The sequence below is a fragment of the Drosophila nasuta genome, chromosome 2L (genome assembly GCF_023558535.2).
Source record: "Drosophila nasuta strain 15112-1781.00 chromosome 2L, ASM2355853v1, whole genome shotgun sequence".
NCBI classification, from domain to species: domain Eukaryota; kingdom Metazoa; phylum Arthropoda; class Insecta; order Diptera; family Drosophilidae; genus Drosophila; species Drosophila nasuta.
In genome coordinates, this window is record NC_083455.1 from 18249184 (window position 1) to 18263737 (window position 14554).

The 14554-nt window shown below is 42.8% G+C and overlaps 2 protein-coding genes across 7 annotated transcripts in view; one reads left to right on the forward strand and one right to left on the reverse strand.

The window, feature by feature from the left end:
- The window catches only part of LOC132783678 (trichohyalin), a 104439-nt gene extending 99755 nt beyond the window's left edge, over window positions 1–4684 (forward strand). For 2 of the 6 annotated variants that reach the window (XM_060789004.1, XM_060789007.1), the window contains 3 exons: window positions 624–804; window positions 880–1588; window positions 1748–4680. In XM_060789004.1, the coding sequence (XP_060644987.1) occupies window positions 624–804; window positions 880–1588; window positions 1748–2870 (2013 nt within the window). In that variant the 3' untranslated portion in view covers window positions 2871–4680. Of the gene's footprint in view, window positions 1–623; window positions 805–879; window positions 1589–1747 lie in introns of all 6 variants that reach the window. The other 4 variants (XM_060789005.1, XM_060789006.1, XM_060789002.1 and 1 more) reach the window with 3 other exon arrangements.
- Window positions 4685–5800: 1116 nt separating this feature from the next.
- On the reverse strand, window positions 5801–9247 carry LOC132789135 (medium-chain acyl-CoA ligase ACSF2, mitochondrial). The gene is made up of 3 exons (XM_060796925.1): window positions 9023–9247; window positions 6211–7648; window positions 5801–6144 (listed from the first exon to the last, which is right to left on the reverse strand). The coding sequence occupies exons 1-3, from the start codon at window positions 9094–9096 to the stop codon at window positions 5881–5883; spliced, it is 1776 nt and encodes a 591-aa protein (XP_060652908.1). The 5' UTR covers window positions 9097–9247; the 3' UTR covers window positions 5801–5880.
- Between the last annotated feature and the right edge of the window lie 5307 nt (window positions 9248–14554).

Sequence of the window (14554 nt, forward strand, 5' to 3'; positions counted from 1 at the left end):
TTTACTTCTGGAACTTCTAACTTATATATTTCTTTGTTTAATTAATTTTTTTTATATTTTACTAAAGTAACCCTTGTTTTCTTTGTACTGTGATCGTTATGAATTGAGGTTTCTTATTTTTATAAATTTATACTTATAATTGTTTATTTTTGAAAATTCAGTCATTATTTTAACAAAGGAATCAATCCTACTTTCATGTTAATATTAAAATTATTAGAACAAATGAATACTACAGAGTACACACTTCATTATTATGCAAATTCTATATTTCCAAATCAAACAAATTTGCGAAGTTTAAAATTCGAAAGAATTCTCCTAGAACAATATCACTTTATATTTAGGAATTCATCAGAATTTCCTCTTAAGTGGACACTTAATATCTGCAGTACAATTCTATAGATATACATTAAAAAATGCTTAAAAATTGAAGAGCCTACTAGGAATACTTTTATTCCCACGCTCACTTCACTACACGAGAACTGAAAATGTAAATCCTTGTGGTCAAGGTCAAGCTTTGGGAATTTTACCATCGTAAAGCAATTTTCACGCGAGCAATTAAGAGGTGGCTCAGGTAGCAAAATTGCAACCGTTCTAAACTCCTTGTTTGTTTTCTTCCTTTGCAGATGGACAAGTTGAGCTGTCAGGACGAGAAGGCACAGACAACGCTGGCCGAGACAATTGCCATGCTGCAGCAGACGCAGCGCAATTGCGAAGAGCTGCATCAGCAGTTGCACGACAAGGATGTGGAGTGGACACAGCGTCAGCAGGAGTTGGAACATCTGCAACGCAGCAAGCTACAAGAAGGTAAGTCACAAGAATCCTTAACTCTTTTCTAAACGTAATGCCAATTCGTTTCTGTTTCCATCTTATTCTGTGTAGCACAAGACAAAGTGCAGGAGGTGCAGTTGCTGGCCAAGGAACGTTTCCACGAGCTCGAGTCCCAGCTGCAGGCTAAAGATGAGGAGAAAAAACAGGCGCTGCAAGCGTATCATCAGGAAATGGCCCATCAGCTGCGTCACAAGCAGGACCAGCTGAATGCCGCCGAGCAGCAAGTGCTGCAGCTACAAACACGCATTCGGGATCACGAAGCCCAGGAGCAAGTGCTGCGTGAGAAGCTCACACGCAAGGAGAACACACATGTGCGTTCCATGTCCGCGGCTACACAGCGCGAAGAGGAGGCTCTAGAGCGTGTCAAGGAGCTGGGCAAGGAGCTGCAATCGCTGCGCACCAGCACCGAGCTGAAGGAGCGCGATCTGCGGGATCGTCTGGCGTTGTCGCAGGATGAGGTTAGCGTGTTGCGCACTTCGTCTCAGCGTCGCAGTCCCAGCAACCACAGCAACAGCAATGGCAGCCACAGCAACAGCCTCAACGATAGCAGCGGCGAGCTGTGCCGTCTGACCAACGAGGCGGAGAGTTTGCGCTGTGTGCTGGAGCTGAAACAGGCCGAGATCTCGACGCTGTCCAAGCAGAACGCTGAGCTGCAGCGGGAGAACGACGAGCAGCGCAGTTTGAGTAATCGTGTCACACTGCTGGAGGCACAGAATGAAATGATGCGCACAGAGCTCGAGAGCAAGACAGAGAAAGAAAAGTAAGTAGAGAAACAATATACAACCGGTTTATATCTTCGTTAAGTTCTAGTTGAAATACAGGCTACGGTTTGCGTCTTACCTTAGCTAAGCGAAGATGAGTACACAGAATTTTAATTGTATTCCCAACTAATATTCGCTTTTCTCTCTTTCGCTTGCAGAGAAATTCAGCGCCAGATGGAGGAGATGCAAAAGGCATTCAACCACGAAAGCATCAAGCGCAAGCGCCTCACCTGCGACAAGGAGGAACTGCAGTATCATCTCAAGCAACGCTCCGAGCAGCTCGTTCTGGTACAAGCCCAGCTGCATGAGCTCTCCAACTGCTCCCACGACAGCTCCATCAACAGTCACTCGTACAGTCGAAGCAATTCAATGCGTGCCGACACATCGAACACATCGCCACCCGCCTCGCCAGTCATCAAGGGCGTCATCGAACGCAACGATTCCGTTAGCTGGGTACTCGAAATGGACGATGAGTCGCCACAGGTGGCCGCCTCGAAGCTGGTGCGACGTGCCGGCTCCTTGCGCAGCACCTGCGAACGCAGTCCCACCCAACGCCGGCAGCCGCAGCTGTCGCAGAGTTTCGCCAGCAATGGCCACACCAATGGCCATGGACATGGCTCCAATTCGCATGTACAGGGTCCCAATCCGCTGTCGCAAAGCATGTCAGCCACAGCGCTAATGCGTGGCCAGACCAATGAGCCCGAGTCGCCGCGTCCACTCTGCCGAGCTCGCTCCCAGTCGGTGTGCAACAACAAGGCGGCAGCAACAGCCTTTGAGATGCGTCCCCAGCGCCAGCAGCAACAGCAGCGTCAGCGGCAGAGATGCGATGACGTCGAGGCGCCGTTATCGGATTGGCAGGTGGATGATCTGCGTTCCAGTTCGCCGCAACCGTTGCCACCGCCAGTTTTGGCCGAGATGCGACCACGCAGCAGCTCCGCAATGAAGCTGATGACCTGCGATGCGTATCCCAAGGCGCTCAATAAGAAATTCCAGGAGATTCAGGAGTCCGCGGGCGAGGCAATGGTATCCGGTGCCAATTCAGAGGACGAGAGCTGCTCAGCTTCATCGGAGGATATGCGCAGCTCGTCCGCCTCAAGCACTGCATCAGCAGCAGGGTGTTCGCTATCGAAACGCCAAAAGCAACCGTCACGCATGTCCATTGAGGAGGCGCTGCTGCTCGATCAGGTGAACAGCCTGAATGGCACACCCATGGAGGTGAGCTGGTCCGAGGATGCTGCCGATGCGGATGCCGCCAACAATGGACACAGCAGCATCGCATGACAGCAGCCACCATCATTGGATGTTGGTTATGAGGAGCGTGCCGTCATCGAGCAGATTGCCGAGGCAGCCGAAGAGGCTTATGAGATGGCCACCGATGACCAGCAGGAGGAGCTGATTGTGGGCGATGACGATGACGACGACCAAGATGATGAAGATGATGAGGGCGAAGGTGTTAATTTCGATGTTGATGTGGATGATGAAGATGATGATGATGATGATAGCTTTTAAAGCATATGGCGCGCGCATCTAGATTGTAGAACAATTCATTGAGCATCATTAACTAAAAGCATAGCTTGGCGCAAATATAAAAACTGAACAGAATAAAACCGAAAAACTCGATAAACTAGTAAAAGTCTTGGAGAGTAACAGGATAAAATACAAACACAGAATAAAAAATCATACATTGTAATTGAAAATTTCAAAATGAAAATGTTTTATGTAAATAAGTGCATTTAGAGTGCGATTTTGTGAAAGCGAAAGCGAGAGGCAACAACAATATTTGTTTATTAATCGTATAACATAATTTAAAGAACTTAAGATATAGTATGATAGAAGAGAAGATATTTTATGCAAACACACACAGATACACACACACTCATACACAGTAAGTGGATCCGTCACAGTCTAAAGAGAACTTTGGAACGAAAAAGAATGAGAAGAAGAGTGCACACATTTTACGATTTACGATTACGAGAAATGCGACTCAGTGAATAATCAAAATGAGTAGAAGAGTAACAAGTATAATAGGTTTAAATGATATAGAGAACAGTAGCCCAACTCTTCGGAAAACATAAAACACATAAGTACGACGTTTCAAAGCAAATACGATAATACTACGAGTAAATAAATATGTTATGGTTAGGCATTTAGCTCAAGCATTATAAAAAATACGAGTATATACACACAACTTATAATATAACTATACAATACCAGATTTATATATATACAACATATTATTATTATCGTATTCTAACCACAAAACACACAACTCGAGATAACGTCTATCGTATATCGTATATTAAATAATATGTAATGTGTTATAGCCCCCATCCACACAACTTCTCCTTCTCCTCTTAAGCTCTACGGATAGAACAGAACAGAACAGAACATTCACTTGATGTCCTTAATTGTAATACCCCGAAAACTTTGAAATTGAAATTGTACAATTTACACATCTAGAAATGTACGGATTAAGCAAAATTTGCATCCGGACCCTTAAGCTTTAATTTTTTTGTGCGTGTTTGTGAAATATTTGAGCATTATTTATTATTTAGTTTTTAGGATCAGCTGAAGGATCATCTATTATAATGCGTAAATACATACATATATACATATTGTTTATAGCTTATTTGTACATTACTTTTTAGCTTAGCATTTAGTTAAATTTACGTTTTTAATTTGTTATCAATGATTATTATATCCGTATCCATAACCGTATCCGTATCCGTATCCGTATCTATAACTGTAACTGTAACTATAACTATAAATGTATCTAATTGCAAGTCTTATATGTATAAGCTAAAAGGATACGCAAAAGTTTAACACGCAGCATTGTCATTAATTTTTAAGTAAGCTACGATTGCTATGTTATTTTTATGTGTGAGCCCAGCAAAAACAACAACCACAATAACAGCAACTCATCCTAAATTCTGTGCATACGTATAATAAATGAAATAAGCAGAGTAAAACAATACAGAAAGGAATGCAAATAAGAGTATAATATAACAGTATAACACAAATTGCTACGGAAACAAGAAACCTACAAATATTTTTTGCTAAATAATTTCAAAACCTAAAATAAAATAGTAATTGTTTCAACAAATCGCCTGTCTTATCTTTTCCTTTAGTATAGGTTCTTTAGTATTTCGTTATTAAGTCTAATTTTATGACGACATTACAAATTGCAAGCTGACAATTTTTTCTTATAATACCATAAAAAATTGGTAAAAATCAGATAGTCCTTGATATCTCCGTTATTTACGGGACGATTTGAATGTCCTTTGGTCAGATTGTAGCCCTAACCAATAGCTAACGTTTAGCACAGGACTCGTCAGGATACGCAAGGATATAGTCGAGATATGAGGACTTTTTGAAATTGAAAAAGTCCTGTGTATCTCCGGTGTTTGAAGGACCTTCGTCCTTTGAGTACTACCATCCGGCTCGGCTTGAAGAGAATGTCCTTTGGTGAAAAGGACATCCCGATAATCCTTTAAATATAGAAGTTACGACTGATTTTGTGAGATTTGGCCAATTTTTGCGGTCCTCACCCTTGAAAAATTTGCGTGTTCAGCAAAGCCGATGACGTCATTTGGACTTAGAAAAAATCAAATTGTTTCCCATAAAATATTTTAAAAATTGTGCAAAAATCAGAAAATCCTTAATATCTCCGTTATTTACAGGACGTTTCGGATATCCTTTGGTCAGATTGTAGCCCTAACCAATAGCTACCGTTGGACGCAGGACTCGTCAGGATACGCAAGGATATAACTGAGATATGAGGACTTTTTGAAATTGAAAAAATGCTGTGTATCTCCGGTGTTTGAAGGACCTTCGTCCTGTGAATACTATCATCCGACTCGGCTCGAAGAGAATGTCCTTTGGTGAAAAGGACATCCCGATAATCCTTCAAATATAGAAGTTACGGCTGATTTTGTGAGATTTGACCAATTTTTGTGGTCCTCACCCTTAAAAAATTTAGGAAAATTTGTTGGTGCAATTTTACATTTTTTTGGTGCACATCGATTCTTTTGCTCTAAAAGGACTCAAAAAAACATGTCCTTTCGTCCTTAGCAAGGACATAACAAAGTTAAAGCCAAAAAGTGAAATTTATTTAAGAAAATGCTGTACCTCCAATGGCCTGAAAATCTAAAATAAATATTCGTTCTCCCATTCAGAGGTCTTTGAAGGATATTCTACACAATGACATTAAAAAAAAACATTTATTTTTCTATAGTAAAATAGTTAAAATCTGCACAATTACTATTACAAGTACAAAAAAGTCAAATAATACTTAAACGCGGACAGACTTAAGCTCGTTCTTCTTTAATCTATCCTCGTATTCCTTGAGGAGCTTAAACTTCTGGATTTTACCGGACGTGGTTTTAGGGAATGCATCTATGGGCACAACATAGCGAGGCACCTTAAAGTGAGCCAGTTTGCCCTTCGAATAGGCACGCAAAGCCTCGCTTGTAAACGTCTTGGGGTCAACGTCGTCCTTGACACGTACGAAGGCGCAGAGCTCCTCACCCAAACGCTCATCAGGAACGCCAATCACCTGGAAGGAAAAAGTGAATTAGTTGCACATTGCGTGTATATATTGTACTATGTATGTAAAACTTACATGAGCTTCGACCACCTGAGGATGGCTGTTTAAAAAGTCTTCAACCTCTTTGGGGAAAATGTTCTCGCCTCCACGAATAATCATCTCCTTGAGACGACCGACAATGCGTCCGTAGCCATTGGCTTCGATAACAAACTGATCGCCCGTGTGCAGCCAATTGTCGGCGCTGAGAATCTCCTCCGTCTTTTCCACATCCTTGTGGTAACCCAGCATGGTCAGATAGCCGCGCACGCACAGCTCACCCGGCTGACCGAAGGGCACCAGGCAACCATTTGCATCAATAACTTTGGCCTCGATATGATCCGTGATGTATCCCACACTGTTTAGCACAGTGTCCGCTGGTTCACCCGGCCGCGACTGGAAGATAACGGCAGTCGACTCTGTCAGACCATAGACGCTGTGCATTGTCTGCACACCCAGCACTTCCTTAACGTCCAGGATGAGCTGTGGCGCAACAATCGCACCACCCGTTATTGCCTTCTTGATTGGGCCGAGTGGCAACTGAAGCGAACGCTGTGCATGCACCAGATCGACATACATTGTGGGCGTGCCATGCAATACAGTGCATTTCTCATTGAAGATGGCTTTTAGTGAGTCCTTGGGACTGAAGTTGGGAGCTGGTAACACCATGGTGGCACCCTTGGCCAGTGCTGCCATGATCGTGATACTCACGCCAAAGGCATGAAATAGTGGCACCTGCACACAGATCCTTTCGTCCTCGAGCTCATTCCGGTTGCCCACATGGATGCCATTGTTCACAATATTGTAGTGGGAGAGCAGGGCAGCCTTTGGGTGACCCGTCGTGCCTGAGGTGAATTGCACATTGCAAGGAGTCTCGGGGCAAATCTCACGTTGGAATTTGGCAATTTCCGCCTGCTCCGTGGCATTGCTCAGGTCGAGCACATCGTCGAAACGAAAGGCTCCTTTCAGGCTCTCCTGACTGTTGATGATGATCGTGCGCAGGTGTGGAAACTCCTCGCTCTTGATCTTGCCCGGTTCCGAATGGGCAATTTCGGGACAAATCTCACGCAATATCTCATAGTACTTTGTGCTCTTGAACGCCTCGGGTGCCACAATCGCCTTGATGTCCACCTTTTTCAGGCAGTAAGCCACCTCAGGTCCTTGGAATCCAGGATTAATGCCCACCGATGTGAGGCCAGCTCGCGCTGCTGCCATATAGGTGAGATACCAATGCATGTAGTTGGGCGCCCAGATGCCAATGGCGTCGCCCTTCTGCAGACCCAGTTTTCGGAAACCAGCCGCCAAGCGATTTACTTCCTCCAGCAGACTGCGGAACGTATATCGCTGAGCTTCGTGACACGAAACTATCGCCTCAGTGCTGCCAAACTTGGACGAGGCCAACTCAAGTTGTTGGCCAACATTGCGATAGACCAACGGCTCCTTGCCAATGTTGTGTATGTAACTCGATGTGGAAACGCTGCCATGAAAAGATATCAAAAGTGTATCAGAAATCATACAAAATTATTCATCAGAACATTTTTGCTATATTTTAGCCAATTAACTATCAATCAATTATTATTTATTTCATCATTTACGACAACACTTACAAAACTTTGAGATATTATTATTATTATCGTTTTATAATATAATTTAGATTAATTATAAATGTATTGTATTATTTCATCATTTTCCACATCAGTTACAAAACTTTGATGTATTATTATTATTATCATTTTATAATATATTTTAGTTTAATTATATATGTACTTGTATTATTTCTAATAAATATACTTAAAATTGTTCTTGAATTATCTTGTTTTTCTTTTTAACGCATTTTATTTTATTGTCTTATTTTAAGTCTGTCTACGATCCAATACACACATGCAAACATATATAATTTCAAAACACAATCCACTTTAACAAATAGTTTTAAATGCATTGTGGTTGATACCCCAACTAAGCGAGGTCCACAGTTCGGAGCAAAAGCTCTCAAAGCTTGCGCCGAAAATAACTTGCATGTCTGCTTTTTAATGCTCTCTGTTTGTGTTTGCATTTTCTGTTGTTTTTGCGTTGTAAACACACAGCGTTATGAATTAAGCGATGAGCTTTTGTTTTGTTTAAAATGTAATGTCGATTCGCTTATCATTTTATTTAGCTGCATATGTAAGAGAATATTTTTAATTATTATTCAATAATGCGAGTTTAATATATGCTGGAAAGTGCAAATTGCTTCTAATAGAAAAGACTGTAAAACACTGGGGTGACTTTGAGGCTAAATATAGTTACCTGTTTGTGGAAAATTTCTAAAGTTAACAGGTAAAATATTCTGCGTAGTTTTTTCTAATCACGTTTATTAAGCTTTTGAAGATAAATGCATGTAAGTGCGGAAGAAAGTAAAAGTGAGAACTGACTAACGACGTACTAATACCCTTACTTTACATATACTATTTATTATGAGCGTTTACGTTGTAATTTAATCGAGATGAAAATATATACCATAGACTTTATTATACCCTTCCCCTTGCTTGGTCATCTAAGAATGCCAAAAATTAGAACTATTATAATGTTACGTAACAATTGCGTAGCAGTCTTGCCGACGTGGAAGCAAAAGCAACCACTTTGCCCAAAAATCGCCTTACGACAATTTAATGCCCTGTCATCGGCCCCCTAACTAGTCAAATCATGCCAAATAGTCGATGCTCTTCTTGCATAAAAGCAAAATCTAATCAATCAATTGGTTGCTTTACATCGCACACACCCACTCACAGATTCACACATACGCACACCTTGAACTTGAGCACACCTCTTATCTTCCTTCTTCATCTTCTAAATTTTTTTTTTTTCAACTTACCAACGCAATGCTTTGTGCGCAGCATACTGCTTGAGCAGATGCCGTGAGAGAATTTGCAGTTTCTTGTTCAACATGTTTATTGCGAATAATGAATGCACATTACTTTTTACACTACAACACTTTTAATTATTTATTGTTAATATGTATGAAAGTTGCTTGTAATTGATTTATTAGAAGGTAGGTAGAGGAGAGAAATCCACACGTCCACAATTTGCCGCGGTCAAACGCGTACTGAGCAGGGTTAGTTCTAATCGCAATCGACATCGCCGCGAGAATAGCCGAAAAGCAACAGCTGACGGCGAATTGCTTTGCCTTGCTCTTATCTACATAAACACACGCACACACATGCACGCAGATCATTGCGTGTAGTTGTAGTTGCTTGAGTTTTTCGGGTTTGCCGATCAATGTATTCGTCGCTTTTATGCTTTTTGTTTTGTTCATTCTGATCGCTTGTATTTTGTTTGCTGCCTTCTTTACCTATTGGCACGTGTTGCACACGCATTATCGCGCTATTTATTTGTTTTTGCTCTTGTGTTTGTTTTGTTTCGTTTTTTCCCCAGTGTTTTTATTTAACCGGCATTTTGCACTTGCTTGGTTTCATTGTTTCGCCCCGTCTCTTTTCCTACTTTTAGTTTGTGAGCTTTTAAAAGCTACTTTTTGAATATGACAAATTTGCTGCTGCGAATTGTGCTTTTATATGAAGTAGATTTTGAATATGTTTGGCAACTGTACTATTCGCCTTGTATGTATGTACATGTATGTATATAAAGATCTTGATGTTGATGTGTGGAACTTTATGTTTTCACGGCAATGTTTCTGTGTATGTATGATGATTGGGTGTCAAGGAAGTGTAAAATGAGTATTATATTAAACTAGTTAAAGAGATTAATTAAACCAAAGATCGTTGATGTTGAACTGTTCACTTCAACGACAATTACGATTGCGATTTACATACATACATATACATATATGTCTGATTAGAATTCGTGACTTTGCACAAATGCCCAACAGATGACGCTACTTCATCATCTGTTGGTCTGAAGATAAAACTTGCAAATGTTTACAAGCATGTTTAAGTGTATATTAAATTATAAAAGGGGAAAATTAAGACCTTATTAGATAGCATATTTTAGTATGTCTTCAAAATTATTATCGTTATACATAGCCTCAAGCTTAAATAATGAAAGGTGAATTTTTAGCTTTGATTAGAGCAATGCTTTTAAAAAAATGTTATCAGCCAAGTTGTTTTGTCTGACATATAAATTTCCATTTACAGCATAAGGTGATTATTTTTAGTGATATGTATAATAAAAATGCATGTTGTTTAATAAAGAAAGTCGATAATGAAAGTGAGATATCGCAACTCTTTTTCTAGGCAATGCTAATCTGAGTATATATTATATTTTTACTACTAGTCATAATCGGATCGGAGCGTGCGTTTGTTTAGTGTCTAGAATTTAGCACAAGTTTTTTGGTACAGTTGATATTAATAGAATCGCCAGACGCGCGAGCGACGAACGTACGACTAGAACTTCTTGTCAATTTAAAGTCATTGGCTTTATAATCAAATAAATTATATTAGACGCCACTCAAAAGCGAACAGCTGTCCCCCAATTGAAGTAGAAGAAGAAGATGATGCAATCAGACTAAAGATTGTGCAGAATTATCTTTACCCAACAGAATCTGCTTGACATTGGGCAACACTGAATCGACATTAGCAGTACGATCGATCTCCATTTCACCAATTTCGTAGAGCACATGGGTGTTGTTATCCCTCGGCTCTAGCGTGCGTATAAAGTCCGTCTCCGTCGCCTTGCCCTTCGTGTAGCAGAAATCTGGAATATCCGTGCACTTGCATTCGGCGGGAACGTGAGCTATCTCATAGAGGTATGTAGCGAATAATTCGATATTTCGCTGATATTCTTCTATGGTACAGCTCTCGTTCGCCTGATGCGGCAACATGTGCATCGAGCAGAAGGGCAAACCCACCACCTGGGTGTGCTTCATGCAATTCCGACGCAACTCATTGATGATGGGCATACAAACGTTGACGGTATCGGGAATCGCTGCAGTCACATTGTAGGTGCTTTTGTAGGCGCGAATGGCGGCCACATTGAAGGTGGCGTTGCGTGGTTGCTTGGAGGGCGCCAGCTGATCGAGGACCCGCAAATACGCTGGGTTCTTGCATTTTAAACGTTTGTAATGCTGATCCAGATGATCCTTCACGGCGAATTTCACATAGCGATAACTTTGATTCGGCACCAATTTCACCGAGAACAGCGCCGAAACTTGTTTGGGTATTCGGAAGCTCTGCGTGCTCACCTTGGGTGGACACTTCACCGAATGCAACGTTAAGCTGGGCATGCACCAGCGATGTTTGAGAAACTCGGGATGTGATTGTTCGTGCGGCAATTTTGTTGCTCCCGTGCGTCGTTTGTACTCCTGTATGCCCAACTCCACCTGACAGAAGATATCCCAATCTTGTTGCGTGACAGGCAACAGATGTCGGTGCAATCCCTTGACCAGGATGCCCTGCTTAGTGTCCGTCAGCGTGTTCAGCAGCAGACATAGATCCGACATGGGATCGCGTTGCAAGCCACATTCGCATTGTGGTGGCGGACACTTGTCCTTGGCCTCCTTTGGCGGCGGCTCGGATTGCACCTCCAGCTCGAACTTCACGTAGCCGCTGTGGCAAGTGGTGAGCATGGGCACATTCTCGGCTATCCAGAGATTGGTGGTGCTCACCAGCAAATCGACGGGCTGAAAAAATTTTTTGCGCTGCTCGAACACGTCTCGCAACAATTGCAGACTCACGTTGCTGTTGCCGTCGATGATGAACTTGATGTTGACCGGCAAATCATTAGTCTGCGTCATCCACGCATCGATCGCCTGAATCCAACACATGAGCGGACCCTTGGAGTTGGTCAAGCCACGGCCATAGAGTTTCTCGTTCTTCTGGGTGAGCGTAAAAGGCGGATACAGCCAAGGATCGGATTCTGGCACAGGCAACACATCGATGTGGCCATAAATGAGCATCACATTCTTAGCGGGCGTCGAGAAGTAATCGGCAAAGATCATATAGTGGGCTGGCGTACCCTCTTCCTTGGCCGCCACATCCACGAGCTCCACATCGAAGCCCAGCTCAATGAGACGTTGAGCCATGCGATCCATGGCCTGTTTATTCTGTGCATCGTATTGGATATCATGGGGAATGGTCCTGATACTCAGGATGCTATCGAGTTCCATGAGCTGCGTCTCCAGCTGGCCATGCGCATGATCGATCACATGGTTAAGGTGATACCGTCTCACCATTATCCTCTTCTCCGGCGCATAGTCGCGAATGCATTTATCACGCAGACAGTCGCATCGATCTGAGGTCACCTGATCGATGAAGATGGCGCAACTGTTTAGTTCGCCCCAGCAAATCATTTTGTCGCTATTTAATAAAACAACAAATGCTACAAAAAATATTTGAATTTTGATATGTTCTCAAAAGAGCCAAAAAACATTAACTGAACAATACATCAAAGCCATCTTAAACATTTATATTTATACGGAAAATTTTCGCTTCTTTTTCTTAATGTCTACTTAAAATCTTTGTGAAGTCTGCAAACATTTCAACCAGACATTAAGTAAAGTAGCTGAATAATTTGTAGTAAAGTGTGAGATATTTTCCTCAAGTTTCAGGTTTTTGTGTGGTATTTAACATATGTGATCTTCTCAATATTGGTTTGTTTCGCTTCTTTCTGATTTTTTTGGAGTTTTCGCTTAATAAAATTTAGTACACAAATCACAGTTTTCATATCATGTGTTTGTCGAACTTTTCTTTAGCTTTTTTCAAGATTTTGTTACATGTTGTATTCCTCTTCTTACCGAATTTTGCATAATCTCTTTTCAAGTCTAATATCCAAGTCAAGCGCAACATTCTCGCAACGTCTCAAGAGTTAGTAATATTTTCCATTTATCCAATTATGATATATTTTCAGTTTCTATTTTAATTTGTTGCGATGCTCTTTCCGGACTGGCTTCTTTTTGCTTACTTTCTTTTTTGGGCTTACTTGCTCGCTTCTTCAGCAGCTTCTTGCCAAGTGGTCCGCAGAGATAGTCGGCAATGGTCTTTTTGGTCTTACGCTCTGGAGGAGGCTGATGCACGACCTTGCGACGCCTTAATTTCGATATCATTTTTCTGAACGACGACTCAACCACCACATTCTCACCCCGCTCCGCTGCCAGTCGCTCGGCCACGCCCTTCAAATGACAATACTCGGGTATGTATCCGCACTTGCATTTCACATTCAGCGTCGATATCTCAAAGAGCAGCGAGGCACACACTTTGGTATGCCGCACAAAGTGATCTTCGTGTATGGATTCGTTCTCCTGATGGTGACGATCCCTGCGCATTGCATAAGGCACCAATAAAATGGGCTTATTGATCAGCCTGCGATACACACTGGCAATGGGGAGACACACAGCAATGCCAGCGGTGGCCACGGGTTCCTTTAAATAGATTTCGGTCACGGCTCGAGACAAGGCATTCATATGCCTCGAGGTGGTGGACCACGAGGTGGGTTCACAGGAATCGAGGAGCAGCAGCTTCATGTGAGTGCTCACATGAAGTTCGGTGCACATGCGATGCAGATAGTCCTGCACAGCAGCGTGTATCGAGGGCAACTCCTGATCGGGCACCAACTTGATGGAGAATTTCCCCGTCACTAGCATTGGAAGCGTGCGACTGCATTCGCTTTCGTTGTCGCTGCCCTCGATGCCGTGCAAGCAGAGCGTCGGTTTGCACCAACGATTCTGCAAGAGATTCACCTTGTTGTCCTCGTGTCGCAGACGACGTATCTCCAGACGATCCATATACTTGGAGGTACTGAACTCGGCCGTCTCGAGTAGCTGCCATTCGGTGACCGACAGACGTCGTACCATGTGGTCGATGCGCGGTATTTTAATCTCGTGGGTATTGCTTAGCATGCTGTTCATCAGGTGGCACACATCGGTCATGGGCTCAAAGACCAAACCGCCAGCCAAGCCGGCCTCCAAACTTTTATTGGCGCCACGCATCTGAATGCCAAAGTGCGCCCAACCCGTGAGCCCGCAAGCGATGACCGGACGTTCTTTATTAAGCCAAGAGTTGGCATCGAAGAGCATATAGTCGACGTCGAGAAAGAAATCACTGCGGGTCTCCACATATTTCTGCACACCCTCGCTGCCCACCTCGTGCAGCATGTCCACAATCATCTTAACATTGATGGGCAGGTCGTTGTTGACCTTCAGCCAACACTCGAAGGCGTGCAGCCAACCCACAAGCATCCCCTTGCCACTGGACACTCCGCGGCCATAGAGTTGACCTTCTCGGATACTCAACTCGAATGGTTCATTGAACCAGCATTCACGCTCGGCGGGCACAACATCCACATGGGCATAGATCAGCACTGTGGTCTTCGTGGGCGACGAGAAGTAGTTGGCGAAGAGCACATTCTGCAGCGGCTCCTGGAAACAACTGTCGGGCACATTCGAAATTGGAATCAG

What these genes read in the sequence shown, in the direction of transcription:
- LOC132789135 (XM_060796925.1), bottom strand. Translation starts at nt 9,096, where the DNA reads ATGTTGAACAAGAAACTGCAAATTCTCTCACGGCATCTGCTCAAGCAG. An exon ending in GCGCACAAAGCATTGCGTTG is followed by an intron (nt 7,649 to 9,022) that starts GTAAGTTGAAAA and finishes TTTTCATGGCAG; the next exon opens with CGTTTCCACATCGAGTTACA. An exon ending in CTCAGGTGGTCGAAGCTCAT is followed by an intron (nt 6,145 to 6,210) that starts GTAAGTTTTACA and finishes TTTTCCTTCCAG; the next exon opens with GTGATTGGCGTTCCTGATGA.